This window comes from Choristoneura fumiferana, chromosome 28 (assembly GCF_025370935.1).
Source record: "Choristoneura fumiferana chromosome 28, NRCan_CFum_1, whole genome shotgun sequence".
In the NCBI taxonomy this organism is placed as follows: Eukaryota; Metazoa; Arthropoda; class Insecta; order Lepidoptera; family Tortricidae; genus Choristoneura; species Choristoneura fumiferana.
Genome location: NC_133499.1, coordinates 4026930 through 4042769, shown reverse-complemented (window position 1 = coordinate 4042769; position 15840 = coordinate 4026930). Strand labels below are relative to the sequence as shown.

Here is a 15840-nt window from a genome sequence, read left to right as displayed (position 1 = left end):
TTCCGGCTGTCCTAGAAACTTGGAATTTTGCATAAAGGTAGCTCTTATAGCACAATAAATAAAAAAAAATCTGAAAATCATAATTTTTCATGTCTGACTGTCTATGTGAATAAGCCATCTAAAATGACCCCACATTGCGTACATTTTGCTTATGAGCTTAGAAGGCTCTGCTAACACTGCACCATCCCCTCGCAAGTAACATTTTAAAAAACGCTTAAACAAATATCTATTTATTTCTTATAAGTAGCCCAATGCCAAGTTTCAAAAAGAACCATCGATCTATCTTCGACAATGACGATCTTCCATCTAAAGTTTCATCCCCAATTTCACCCCTCACAGGAAGAATTTTTAAAAACGCGCGAACAAATATGTATTTATCTCTTATCACGTGCCCAAATACCAAGTTTCATAAAGAACCATCGATTTATCTTCGACAATGACGATCTTCCATATAAACTTTCATCCCCTATTTCACCCCCTCACAGGAAGAATTTTAAAAAACGTGCGAACAAATATCTATTTATCTCTTTTCACGTGCCGAAATGGCAAGTTTAATAAAGATTCATCGATTTATCTTCAATAATGACGACCTTGCGTATAAACTTGCATCCCCTATTTCATCCCCTCACAGGTCGATTTTTTAAAAAAGCTCAAACAAATATAGAATTATTTCTTATTAAGTGCCTAAATGCCAAGTTTCATGGTTTTATCTTCGATAGCTACGAACTTCCACCATATAAACTTTCATCCCCTATTGCAACCCCTGAAAGCCTCTTTTTCGCGTTAAAAAATAGCCTGTGTTCTTTCCCAGGGTCTATTCTATCTCTGTACCAAATTTCATCAAAATCGGTTCAGCGGTTTAGGCGTGAAAGCGTAACAGACAGACAGACAGAGTTACTTTCGCATTTATAATATTAAAGTATGGATGGCATTTTAAGATACTCGAAAAACTGTTTACGGTTTTGTGCTAGTGCTGTACTCTGACGGCAGAAAATTGCAGTAATATTCCCTTTTACCAGACTGTTTAGATTAGAAAAGTTTAGACATGATTTTGGACTAGAATTTTAATTACAAGCTTAAGTTTTGTTCTTCACTATGAATAATAAATTTATAATTTGTTTCTCAATCGCAATCGCTTGAGAGTAGTCTTGCAAAGTAACATAAACACAACCCAATTCATCAAAGTTTTCCATCCTGTCGTATCGTGTATAGCGCCCTTAAAATCTGACACTTAGCAGTGGCTGTATGCTAGCTTGTGTGTGCCTAATCAACATAAACAATTTTGTGACAGAAGAAAAAACATCGCATTGTGTTGTATTGATTTTCTGTCCCCGAAGTTCCAGAATTTCTTTAGAACAGTCCAGTATTTAACCGAAATTTAATATTATCGCACAAGCGTAGTAACTTTAAGAGAAAAGATTTACGGGAGCCGTCCATTGCTCTCAAACGTCCTCCCTTTTACCTGTTTAGCGAGGCATAACAAGTGTTACGAATAAATTTGGAACTTGCGTTCTTGAAAAATATATAGTTTTAAGTGAAAATGAGCACCACCGCTTTGCAGGAATCGGCTGTTAAAGAGAGTTTGTTTCAATTTATTACAAAAAACGTGCCCTCCGCGGATTTAGACGTGATCGACGATATAGTTCTTTCCTACGTGATTTCTTTCGTAGAAGAGTCCTCCCAAGACCCTTGCTTCGACGTTGAAGGTAAACACTTAATTTACACTATTATTTTATATAAAATAACTAATATCAATAAGATAACTCTGTTACAATTGTATGAAAATGGAGCGCAGCGAGATATTCAATTAATTTGCATTTAGTGTCAAACTTTGCGTCCTTTTAATATTCCGTTATTTAAAGTTAAAATAAAATCTAAAACTATTCAATATCTACTAACATTAGATATTATATAATTGGTTAAGATTCCAATCAAATAAGAATCTAATTGAATTTCACTTTGATCCATTTTAAATATTTTTTTGTTAGTTTGGTTGCCAGACCTGGCTATATTTTTCTGTTATTTTCTATGTGTTTTAGTTTAAATTCAAATTAAAAGCTTGCCCACATCTACCTATATGGCAACATTATCTTCCAATGAGGCTGGCATAGTCACACAGGTGCACTCAAACCTCTAAAAAAGGAAAAAATAAATAAATTAAGATTGGTTTTTGGAATCTTTTTGTATTTTTTATTTCAATTCCAAATTTTGGTTACTTTTAGATATGGGTTTTACGGGATGGCCGTAAAAGTAACAAAAATTTGGAATTGAAATAAAAAATACAAAAAGATTCCAAAAACCAATCTTTATTTGATCAGTGCCTTAAGATGAAAGTCTTTAACACATATGGATCCGAGACGTGGTGCTTCACTATAGGCATTATAAATAGGCTCAGAGTTGCTCAGCGAGCTATGAAGAAAGCTATGCTTGGAGTTTCTCTACGGAATCTAATCCGAAATGAGGAGATACGTAGAAGAACAAGGGTCACTGACATAGCCAAGTGAATTAGCTTGTTGAAGTGGCAATGGGCAGGCCATATAGCATGGAGAACAGATGGTCGTTGGGGCCGAAAGGTTCTCGAGTGGAGACCGGAGCAAGCGCAGCGTAGGACGTCCACCAATGAGATGGACGGATGACCTGCTTAAAGCCGCGGGTTCAAGGTGGATGCAAGCCGCTGCCAACCGAAGCAACTGGAGTTCTATGGGGGAGACCTATATCCAACAGTGGAATGGACGTCCTATGAATGAGATGATGATGATGATGTAATCAATGATTCATTGTATTCAAATATAGAATCCTTCGAAAGTCAGAAATTCAGTATAGAATACATTTAGAACTCGCGCCGATTTTACGCCGATATGCAGATCGGCGTCGAAAAAATGGCGGCGGCGGCGGCGGGTCGGCGCGGCGCACACGTCTAATTCCAATGGAGTGCTGAAAGTTTCTCGATGAGGGCTACAGCTTAGATGTCGCTAGTGTCGCTGCTTAAGTGACTAAATAAGAAACAAACAGGCTGAAATATAGGGTGCATATGAGAAATTCGTGGCTGTACCGTTGTTCAGCGGTGGTGTAGCGGTATAGCACGCGGCACGGAATGCCGAGGACCTGGGTTCGATTCTCAGCTCTCTTTCTTATTTTTCTGGTTTTTCTGTGCATCTATATTTCAGTTTGTATTTTTGAAAAAAAAAAACAATGTAAAATTCTTTTCCAAGCCTGGCTTACCCCAGGTTTGTGGGCCACCGAATGGCCTGCCAAGGCATATTTATCTGCCCACCAATTATTGGCCAGCCTTTCTTTGCATACAATTTTAAATGTCCCCATGCATACATTTTGCTCTGCTAACACACAATATTCATAGATACCTACCAATTTGGTAATTTTGGTGTATGAATTTGACTTGCACTTGGGTGATTGTTTTTCTTAATTTACTCCTGGAAATTGTAGTTTTTTTTTATTTAGACCTTAAAAACTATGATTTATATCATGCATGAATAATAAGCCGAGAAGTGTTACTGAAAACAAATTCCACACAAAAAGTGGCCATACTTTAAACCAAAACAAGTTATGATTCAAATACGAATCATTTTCGAGGAAATAGACTGTTTGTTGATTGGTTAAAATTCAGAAAGAAAGCAGGGATTGGTTTGCTCGCGCGATTCAATGTCAGTCAGATGATGCGCAGAACACGCTTAATTTTATTTAGTTTCTCCTGTCTCTTTATCTGTCTCTGTCTGTAATCAAATCTTGCAAGTTAAATTTGACCAACTTCCAGTAGTCAAATTTACTTGAATGTTGGAATACTTATCTAAATCGCGTGACAATATAATAATCTAATAGTAACATCTTGGTAGTCCAGCTAAGATCGTCTCCGCAGGACAGAACCCTTCAACGGTTAATAGCATCGACTTAAAATTTGTTATGCAAATGTGGTTTGGGTGACAATGGAAGTACAGTCCACAAAATGTACAGTTAACAAAAAGTACAGTCAGCAATCAAATTTGAACCCTCCAGGTGATCATGTCAGCCTGATGGGTGCTCACTCAGCTTGTTGATTAAAAATGAAATTGTTATGGTCAGTTTTTTTTTTTTTATTCAAGTGGATAGCAAACAAGCAAGTGGGTCTCCTGATGGTAAGAGATCACCACCGCCCATAAACATAAATGCCTAAAATTTATGTCCCCCACCCAGTGTGTCTGATGAATTCTTGTTTATTACTACTATGTAGGATGTACGCTCAGGTTCATAACCAGCATCTTAGGCTATCACTGTAACTGACCTATCCACAGGTTTCATCGAGATGATGGCAGCCTATGTACCCCAGTTTGCGCATATTGACGTGGAGCGGGTGTGCTCCTGGGTCGTTGACCTGGAGGCTCTGCTTACTGCTGAAGAGAGCGACCCACCTTCCAGCCACGGTATGTACCTTGAATGTTCTAGAACCACATCCCTAAGGCTGCGTTTCAACCAGAGATGTGCGAGGTTGCATTGCCAATAATGTGTTTAATTTACCTATCCTCACTCCATTCAACTGTTTCCACTAGAGCTATGCTGAGCGAGGATTTCGTATAAGTATGGAGAGCATGCTATGCCACAGTCTGGTAGTGACATCCTGGTAGTTTGACCGGGAAACAATAATGTACAACTGGGAATGTATGCGCAATAATGTACGACGTGATAATCCAAAGCATTATTACTTCCGATTATCATGCCGTACATTATCATGGTCGCGCATTATCAGGGCGTACAAAATATTGCGCGTGCTGTAATGTACGTAGTGATAATGTACGACGTGATAATCTGAATCCAATCGATTCGAATGAATAGACATTTTTCGCCGCGATATAGTTGGAGCAGATCCGACCCGGCCGGGTTAGGTTGAAGGGCGAGAGCGTGCGTGTTAGGTATTTTTTTTATTTCAATCACGGAAATCGTAAGGCATGATAATCGGAAGACATAATGCTTCGGATTATCACGTCGTACATTATTGGTTCCCTGCTAGTTCGGTACGGGGTGATAATGTACGGCATGATAATTCGTGCACATAAGCACGGTTATCAGGCCGTGCATTATTTAAGCGTGCATTAACAAGTCGTACATTAACTACACCCGTCTGACCAGGATCACAGTATATATATAAGCTAAAACAGTAGGGAAGCTACGAACAAATCGATCGAAATGGACACACACAGCACCGCGCACTGCAGTACCGCGAGACCCCCTTAGAGGCCGTGTAGAGCGCGCGTCTGTGTGAGTGTGTGTTCGTTTCGATCGATTTGTTTGTAGCTTCCCTACTGCTTTAGCTTATATATATGCTGTGCCAGGATCGTCTCCACAGGATGGAACTCTTCAACGATTAATGGCATCGACTTTAAATTTGGTATGCAAATGTAGTTTGGGTGACAATACAATAATATGTAATATTTTTATGTGTTTTATACTTTGTATTATTTCAAGCTGTTTGTTTTCCTAAAATAAATAAATACAAGTACAGTCAACAAAAAGTGCAGTCAGCAAAAAAAGTTTGTATTAAAAATGATCTTTTTACCAAAAACTTATTTATAATAAGAAAATGTTATGAATTTTATTTTTACAGAGGAATCGTCGAGTGGCAGTGACAAACTAACCATGACTTTACATACCTTGAGTGAAATGTTACCGACAGCTACTAAACCTAGTCGGTAAGTAATAGACATGTTTTTAGTCACGGTAGAAAGAGATGGAAAAGACGACCGCAAACGTCAGCGCGTTAGCCAATACAGCCCTTATTGTCTAACACTTGGAATAACAATCGTTTTCACCACTTTCAGGGTTCCGTACCTCGAAAGGAAAACACGGAACCCTTATTATAGGATCACTTTGTTGTCCGTCTGTCCGTCTGTCAAGACCCTTTTTCTCAGGAACGCGTGGACGTATCAAGCTGAAATTGATATCGAATACTCAAATCTGCGGTCCCTTGAAGCCCTGAAAAAAATCAAACTTCTAAGTCAACGAAATCAAAAGTTACAGTCATTAAACAACGTGTTTCCATACAAATAGCAGTGCACTGAAAACCTATAGGGCACTTCCAGTTGTCCTAGAAAATTTAATGTGGTATGAAGGTAGCTATTATAACACAACCAACTAGAAAGTTCTGAAAAATCTTGATTTTTTTATGTCTGTCTGTAAATATTAATAAGCAATTTAATCTGACCCCACACTGCGTACATTTTGCTTTAGAGTAGGCCTCTGCATACACTGGATGATATCTGCAAGACACGACTCCCGTTGACATACCTATAAATGTGCACGGAACCCTCGGTGCGCGAGTCCGACTCGCACTTGCCCGGTTTATTTTTTTTACTAACTACACTTACCTAACCACGAAGCTTGAGGTCCCGGGTTCGATTCCCGGTCGGGGCAGATATTTGTATGAATAATACAAATGTTTGTTCTCGGGTCTTGGATGTTTAATAAATAAATAAAAAATAAATAAATATAATGGGACACTTGACACCAATTGACCTAGTCCCAAACTAAGCAAAGCTTGTACTATGGACACTCACTAGGCAACGGATAAACATACTTATATAGATAAATACATACACAAATACATATTAAACATCCAAGACCCGAGAACAAACATTCGTATTATACAAATATCTGCACCGGCCGGGATTCGAACCCGGGACCTCAAGCTTCGTAGTCAGGTTCTCTAACAACTTAGCCATCCGGTCGTCAATATGTATTTATCTATATAAGTATGTTTATCTGTTGCCTAGTATCCATAGTACAAGCTTGATATTTATTCCCATGATTTTGTCACATGATATTTATTTATTTACCTCTTTTAATCACTGCATGAGAGGAGGGTAGAGAGAGGGTAGAAATGGTTTTGATTAGTAACATTTTTCAGGTCTCACTCAAGCTCCGAGAGTTCCGAGGGCGCGGAGGGCCGGCGAGCGTTGGAAGGGACGACTTCAGCATGCTGTCGGCGCAGTGCGCCGTGCTGCACGAGATGTTCCCCAACACTTGTGCCATGGAGGTCAGTATAGGCTCAGTTTTAGGTAGCTAGTTGGTCGACTAGCTTTTGCCCGCGGCTTCGCCCGCGTGGGATTCGGTTAACGCGCGCTGTTCTCTCGGGAACTGTGCATTTTTCCGGGATAAAAAGTAGCCTATGTCAATCTCTGGCCCATAAACTATATCTATGCCAAAAATCACGTCGATCCGTCGCTCCGTTTCGACGTGAAAGACGGACAAACAAACATAACAAAAAGTTTTGTTACTTTTACGGTCATCCCGTAAAACCCATATCGAAAATACAAACTGAGGTATAGATAGCACGCGGCACGGAATGCCGAGGACCTGGGTTCGATTCCCAGCGCTGGTCTTATTTTTCTGTGCATCTATTTTTCTGTTTGTATTTTCGATATAACAAACACACACACTTTCGCATTTATAATATTAGTATGGATATGGATGGATCGATTTTGTGAATATATTGCAATACCTGAAATTAATTATGGCAAATATACGTTACGGGGCAATGAATGTCTGTGCTTTGAGACTGATTTGTCTTTCGGAAGCCTTTGTCCTCCCTTTTTTCCGAACAAAACGGGACTACGCAACACTGTGGCGTGCTCGATATTTTTATGGTACGGTTTTAAGTTATTAAATATGATTTAAATGTAAATTTTGTTTTCACGCCCGTAATAACAAACTAACCACTATACTTTTTTTATGTTAGAGAGGCCAGACAAACGAACTAGTGTGTCACCTGATGTTAAGTCATCACCATTGTCCATAGACACCCGCAGCACTTTACGCGATGCCAGTGCGTTGTCGGTCCTGCTCGCCTCTTAAAGGCACCCAGGTCGTAACTCGATGGGAAGACTCCAGCGGGAAGCTCGTTCCAGAACTTCCAGATTTTGCAAGTTCGTGGCAAAAAAGATCGCAGAAAAAATCGAAATGAAATGAACGCTTACGACGGGTGGATCTGTAATGGAACCCCGCAGCTGGAATGAGGTCGAAGAGTACCGCAGAGCATTCCCCGTTGTAGATCTTATAGAATGGTCTTATGGTGGCCCTCACTGTTAAGTGGTGGTACGAGTGTCGTGTTGTGTTACTGGACTTGTTAGATTATTTTCCCATGATAATTTTTTATTTGTTGCAAAATTCATTTTCGTGTTTTTACACGAAGATGAATGTCCAAGTCTGCTTTTTTAATGAAGCTTATACAATACAATACAATACAATAACTCTTTATTGCACACCAATACAGTAAACAGTACAGAGAAAACAAGTATATACATAGAGCTTATTTTCACATTCGCGTTTTTTCTGTGTCGCATTTTTTTCCAGTCGCATTTTCCCCCAATCCCAATCGACACAGAAACAGTGTCGATGGAGCCCTGGTATCACAGAGCTCCTGTTTTCCACCGAGTATTATGTACCCCACTACTAAACCACACAATTAGGCTTAACGGCTCATAACTAGGTAGGTTTAGGTTATGTTAAGGGGCCCCTAGACGGGCCATATTTTCACTGCAATTTGTGGCCGGCAACTATTGGTGTCCCTCTCTTACTCACATGTTAGACAGTTAGAGCCCCTTTAGTTTTGCAACGGCCCGAAGGGCCAAAACCATCCAGGATAGGAGCTCGGCGCACGCGGAGCTCCGTCGAGACTGTTTCTGTACCGATTGGGATTGGCGAAAACCGCGACTGGGAAAAAAAGCGGCACAAAAAGAACGCGAATGTGAAAATAAGCTTCATGAAAAAAAACAAGCTTTTGAAAATAAAATTCGTGTGAAAACGCGAAAATAAATTTTGCTGCAAAGAAAAAATGATTATGGGAAATTAAATTTAAAAAATCAAAAAACCCGACTGCCTTAAAAACTAAAAGGAAGAAAATAAGTCTAGTGGTCTAGAACTCTGTAAGGTTCAACAGTCGGGACCCATTACCAAGATTTTTTGAGCTGGTTACGAATTGAATGGATCCCGACTGTTGAACCTTAAATGAGCTTCTTGACAGAGTTCTAGGTCTCTAGACTTATTTTCTTTCTTTTAGTTTTTAAGGCAGTCGGGTTTTTTGATTTTTTAAATTGTGTTTTTTATTTTATACTTTTTGATATTTCTGTGAAAATAGTACATTAAGGGGCTGTTTCACCATCCATTGATTAGTGTTAACTGGCGGTTAGGTGTGATGCCGTCTCTATTTGTTTTGTTCGAATAGACGGAGACGGCATCACATTTAACCGTCGGTTAACGCTAATCAATGGATGGTGAAACAGCCCTAAAAGTATTATAACCCATATATATTTAGAATGGGCTAATTATTATCTTTTATTTGATTCCCATATTGTTACAATACAATTTTTTTTTATTCCTTCGCCTTATTTTTTTGCAGACGCCATATTGAAATATTATATACCCTATGTCATTCCGACAGTTATGACGAATCCAATGATACCTCATATGTTACAATCCGCCCAGCGCCGTTTAGGCTGCAGCGAGGACCAAAGAAATGGACATACATACCCACATACATACATACATACATACATACTTACATACATACATTCATACATACACTCGAAAAACATAACCCTCCTTCGGGCAGTCGGGTAGAATAATGTAACAAATCTGTTACTGTTACAGATCAAGCACTGCGTGTCGATCGCGTGCGGCGACGTGGAGCGCGCGGCCGCCACGCTGCTGCACCGGCGGGACCACGGGCAGGCGCTGGCCGCCACCGCCACCGCCGCGCCGCACCACGCCGCGCGCGCCCCGCCCTGCGACGACAGCGAGCTCAAGAACCGCATCATAGCGAGGTATGACACCTGCTGCACCGGCGGGACCACGGGCAGGCGCTGGCCGCCACCGCCACCGCCGCGCCGCACCACGCCGCGCGCGCCCCGCCCTGCGACGACAGCGAGCTCAAGAACCGCATCATAGCGAGGTATGACACCTGCTGCACCGGCGGGACCACGGGCAGGCGCTGGCCGCCACCGCCACCGCCGCGCCGCACCACGCCGCGCGCGCCCCGCCCTGCGACGACAGCGAGCTCAAGAACCGCGAGGTATGACACCTGCTGCATCAGCGAGTTGCGACACCTGCTGCCCGGCGGGACCCACGGGCAGGCGCTGGCCGCCACCGCCACCGCCGCGCCGCACCACGCCGCGCGCGCCCCGCCCTGCGACGACAGCGAGCTCAAGAACCGCATCATAGCGAGGTATGACACCTGCTGCACCGGCGGGACCACGGGCAGGCGCTGGCCGCCACCGCCACCGCCGCGCCGCACCACGCCGCGCGCGCCCCGCCCTGCGACGACAGCGAGCTCAAGAACCGCATCATAGCGAGGTATGACACCTGCTGCACCGGCGGGACCACGGGCAGGCGCTGGCCGCCACCGCCACCGCCGCGCCGCACCACGCCGCGCGCGCCCCGCCCTGCGACGACAGCGAGCTCAAGAACCGCATCATAGCGAGGTATTACACCTGCCCAAGCCGGGCCGACCAGACGGTAGGGGGTTCAAACACCGGCGAGCAGCTCTGAGTTTTGGGACTAGGTCAATGAGGGCTATCGCGAATGAATTCGCCGCTAGAGGCGCTAGTGTAGCGTGAGGTCTCCGGAATGTCAAATCTGATAGTTTTTGGGTGAGCTACGCGGGCTTATTTAGAATTAGAATAATTTTGTGAATATTTTGCAATATCTGTAATTAATTATGGCAAATATGCGTTCCGGGGCAATGCATGTCTGTGTTTTGAGACAGTTTTGTCTTTCGGAAACCTTTGTCCTCCCTTTTTTCCGAACAAAACGGGGACTATGCGACACTGTGGCATGCTCGATATTTATATGGTACGGTTTGAAGGTGTATTAAATATGATTTTAATCTAAACTTTGTTTTCACGCCCGTAATAACAGACTTTCAAAACCATACTTAAAAACCTCACGCAACAGTGCGCCATTTAGTGAGACAAAAAACGATAGCCCTCATCGGTGTGAATTGTTCCGTGATATTTATTTATTTATATAGTTTGGCTAATGAAAGCTGAACCCGGCTATTATTTGAGTTAAGCAAACATACTTAAGAGTATAAGAAAACAAACACTTGAGCTTGTACTATTCTGTGACTTGTTGAGTTTAGTACCTTTGTGTGTTAAAATAGAGTTTTTTGGAAATTCACTGCTGAAACATGGGCGAAACAATCAAAAGTGGTGTGTCACAGATTGTTTTAACCATGATAGGCAAATTCAAACAAAAACAAGTAGAGAGGGAAGCCTAGTTCAAATAGAAAAAATAAATGACCTAATTTGTAGGTTAGTAGGCATGACAATAGTAGATTATTGTCGTGGCCTGGAAGTAGGCAATTGCTGGCTGAGTATGAGTATTAAACGGACGAGCTTGCGAGTCCGTTTAACTAATACGAAGCCAGCAATTGCTGTTCCAGCCGAGACTAATATAAAGATTTTCTCAAAAATGCTGAATAATTCTGAAATAGAACAAGCTTTTTCTCAAAATATATTATAAAATTTAATTTTATTCCAATATTTTTCTTATGCTTTCCCGCCTTTTTTCATTAAAAATAAACTGCAGGTGTATTTTTCCACCGAAAACACCACAAGCTATTTCAGACCCAATAGAAAAAGTCCGGAATTCCAACAAAATATCTGATACCGGCCATTAGACTTGGCTGTGTTATTGTTTTCATCTTATTTAACATCTCTTAAATTATCGGTACTTGATTTGTTAGCACCTTATAGTGACGGATTTGGAATATTACGAGTATATGAAAAATTGCAAAATGACCAGTTTGAAAAGTGATGAGTTTAGAAAATGACCGACTAATTTGTGATATGACGAAATTAGTAAGTGACCAGTTTCAAAAGTGACGACTTTGAAATAAGACGAATTTGGACTGACGAAATTAGAAAATGACCAATTTTAAAGTAACGAATTTGGCATATGACTAATTTGGAATTACCACTTTGAAAAATTACGAATTTGGAACATGACGAAACTAGAAAATGACCAATCTGAAAAGTGACGAGTTTTAAATATAACCAATTCGGAATATGACGAATTATTAAATATCAATAAGTACGTTGTATGCTTATAATAATTAAACGTTAATTTTCGCTTTAGTCCTAATACATCACATCATGTTAATATCTAGTTACAATCTTATATTGATCAATCAAAAAAAATATTTTCAGATATTCGTACGTGGACAAGAATTCTGATACGAAGGAGCACAAGCCCCTCGCTCCCAAGATGGAGCCGAAGAAGATGGTCCGCTACAGAGACAACAAGATCGTCTCTCTCAAGGGCGAGCGGTACACTGAGGTACGAACATACATACCGTCACTCCTTTAAAAATAACTCTTACGCCCATAGAAACTGACATGAGCTTCTATGGGCGTGTACATGAAAACGTGTACTTTAAAGTGCAAATTTTCATTAAAATCGAGCGTCCCCCCCCTCCCCTCTAAAATCTAAACCGGTGGGTGGAAAAATTTGAAAAAATTCAGGATGGTAGTAAGTTTATCAAACTTTCAAGGAAAACTAACGGCTAAGTTTGCTTGAGAATTATTAGTAGTTTTACTCTTAAATAGCAGCCTAAGGTATAAAATATTCCTGAACTTGGAAGATTCACTATAAAATACGAAATCCTTAGAAAAATGTTACTTAACTTTTTCGTAATTCATAATTTATTTGATGCTACTTAAAAATCTGATATTTTTTTCTGTTAATTAGAAAGGTTATTCCTATTGATATAAAAAGTTCCAAGCGTTTCTAAACTTTTCAGACATTCCCCATTGGTGTCAATTGTCTCCATGATATTTATTTTATTTGTTTGTTTAAGGGGATGAGCAGTTTCAGTGCTAATAAGTTTTTGGTAAAAATGTCATTTTGTATACATTGCCGCGTTTTTAAGGTGCCAAGGTCCGGAGCCGACGAGGACAACTTGAAAAAGCCAAAAAAGCAGCACTCCCCTTAACCATTACAGCCGCGTCAGTACAGGGCCCGCGCCCCGGCACCGAGCGACCCTAGCTCACCCCCCCTCTCGATGTCAGTGTATACATGTGTAATTTGTAGAACCCGCACCCCCCCGGTACTGATTTTGGTTTTAGGTAAGTTTTGTTTAACGCTCTCTTGTGTCAGTATTATTTTTTTCACGGATACGTCGCTGTGGGACGGCCTGGTAAGGTTTTTAATTGGGTTCACCTCGGTGACATAGTTGTGGGGTCATGCGGGTAAATGGGTAGATTACCCGGACAGGTAATTGGTAAATTATCAGGTTGAGTAATATGTAATTATCTTGTTGGATAATGTGCAATTACCTAATTCGGTAATGTGTAATTACTGGCTTGAGCATAGTGTTGTTATCTGGTTAGGTTTGTAATTACCTGGTTGAGTAATGTGAAATGGCTCGATTGGGTAATTTGTAATTACCTGGTTGGGTAATTAGTAAATTACTCGGTTTGGTAATAGACTTCTATAGTTTAAATCGTACACTCAGTGTATACGCGTACATATTGTACGTGTGTGTGAGGTTGTATACATCTAATAGAAACAAAATTGTAAGGTGAACGGTAACTTAGCCTTATAAGGTGAAGATTACCACACTAGGGTAATTTACCCTATTTGAAAAAGAACAAGTTCGTTCATTATAATAGTCGGTCTTCGTCTTTGATTAGAATACGACGTAAAAGAGTAGTCAACTGATTTATTTTTTTACTTAAAAAATTATATGTCAAGAAGAAAGATTTTATTCATAGGTGACTATGAAATTCGCAAGTCTTGTTTTGCATATAAAATTCCTTACTAATAATAATATACAAAATGGCTGCCATGGTTGCGAAACGTTTACGTCAATAATCTCTGACAGTTGTGCAAAAAGTGACGTCGGGTTATTATTCGCGTTTATCATTTCTTGGGCACATTTTGTTGACATGGTAGAAAATTCTTTTACAGTTTTCAGGTTATCTGCTGAAAGTACAGGATGTCTAAAAAAAATCGAAAATATTGACAAATTCTACAGTCCATTCATAACTAACCTTACCAACAAAAAGTAGGAAAACCCCCGACTTTGTCACTTCAAAGTTCAATATCTTAAAAACGGCTGAACCGATTTTGATGACACGACTCAGAACCATCGCTAGAAAACTTGCTTTCAAATAAAAAAAAAACCGCATTCAAATCGGTCCACTCGTTTAAGAGCTACGGTGCCACAGACAGACACACATAGCGGTCAAACTTATAACACCCCTCTCTTTGCGGCGGGGGTTAAAAAAGCCATGAAAATGAGGCGGTTGAAGCGATCAAATGATCCCCTGACCTTGTCCTCATTTAATTTCTCTTTACGTCGTACTCTAATTCGTTGATTAAAAGCGATGTTAGATAGGCAATTATCAAAAAAAAAATCGGTTTCAAATTAAAAATGAAATGACTAATGACAGGGTAATGTTACATTTACCCGCATGATCTCTGAACATGTTTTTATAGATTTTAATTGTTTTCTATTTAGATCAGTGATTTCTTATAAAGAAATTCCGATAGGCTTGTGAAGATTTGGCCAAAAATATACTAGTCTGAAGTCCCGTTTACGCGGCGGCGACATTCGGTTGCCTGTTCTGGGACTGTTGACAGTTATACCCTATACCTGTAGGGTACAAGTAGGGTTCAGTGAAGGAAAACATCGTAATGGTGCTCCCACATTGGCTGTTATAAATTATATGTAATGTAACGTTATAAAACATATGTTTTTTTAACATTATATAACAAATTGTAACAATTGTTATCATGTTATACACACACAAATCGCTAAAAGGGGCTCCGAAGCGGTAACGTTTCGTGTGCTCTGCCTACCCCGTTTGGGAATACAGGCGTGATGTTTGTGTGTTATATAACTTTTAAAATGTTATACAACAATTTGCAAATGCAGTGTTATATGGTGTTAAATATAAAAAAAATATCAATTTGGGAGCGTTTAAAACATCTAACAAGTTGTAACAAAAGTTATAAAGTGTTAGACAATGTTATCCTGTTTTTTATATAACGTTATATAACATTTATAACCCTCCTTCGGGCAGTCGGATAAAGCAATAAAGTATTGAGAATTACAAATTAAAGTGTTGAGATACACATCCTGGTTGCATCAGTGCTGGAGCACCCATAAAGACGAACAATGACAGTGTGTTGATTCATTCAAGATGCAGGTAACAAATTAACTAACCTACCAAATAGGTAAAGTAAAGAAAGAAAGATATCATTTATTTATTTATTTTTTTTAGTTCATTGATATGGACCTCCGCAAAGTAACGCCTGATTCAATAAATTATCATTTAATGAACTAAAATAATTTCCTTGCTCACCCGCGACCTTACGATAGCTAAGCTTATGCAAAATATGCGTGTTCATGCAGTTCCTCCACCTCCACACTGTAAGAACACACACAAATTACACAAACCCATCTATCACCACCACCACACTACACTGACGCGTTTCGAACTCAAACAGAGCTCATCTTCAGAGTGACACAACCGTACACCATGCTACCAGTTGTTAGACTAACGAACCACAACCACCGTTTTAACTTGTCACTGTAACTCCCCAAGTACCCACATACGTTTTATGAAACAAAACAAAACTACCCACAAATTATTAATAAAAATTTTTAACCGTCCTTCAAAACTACCTTGATTTTTTATTTATTTACAGTGTCTGTGTGGGTTTGTGTAATTTGTGTGTGTTCTTACAGTGTGGAGGTGGAGGAACTGCATGAACACGCATATTTTGCATAAGCTTAGCTATCGTAAGGTCGCGGGTGAGCAAGGAAATTATTTTAGTTCATTGATATGG

At 40.2% G+C, this 15840-nt stretch overlaps 1 protein-coding gene across 1 annotated transcript; it reads left to right on the top strand.

Moving 5' to 3' along the window:
* The first annotated feature begins 1283 nt into the window (after positions 1 to 1283).
* On the top strand, positions 1284 to 15256 carry LOC141443669 (CUE domain-containing protein 2). The gene is given in 8 exon segments (XM_074109009.1): positions 1284 to 1706; positions 4287 to 4415; positions 5594 to 5678; positions 6893 to 6954; positions 6957 to 7021; positions 9634 to 9806; positions 12192 to 12321; positions 12914 to 15256. Coding segments are annotated over 8 exon segments (873 nt in total). The 5' UTR covers positions 1284 to 1540; the 3' UTR covers positions 12977 to 15256.
* The last annotated feature ends 584 nt before the right edge of the window (positions 15257 to 15840 follow it).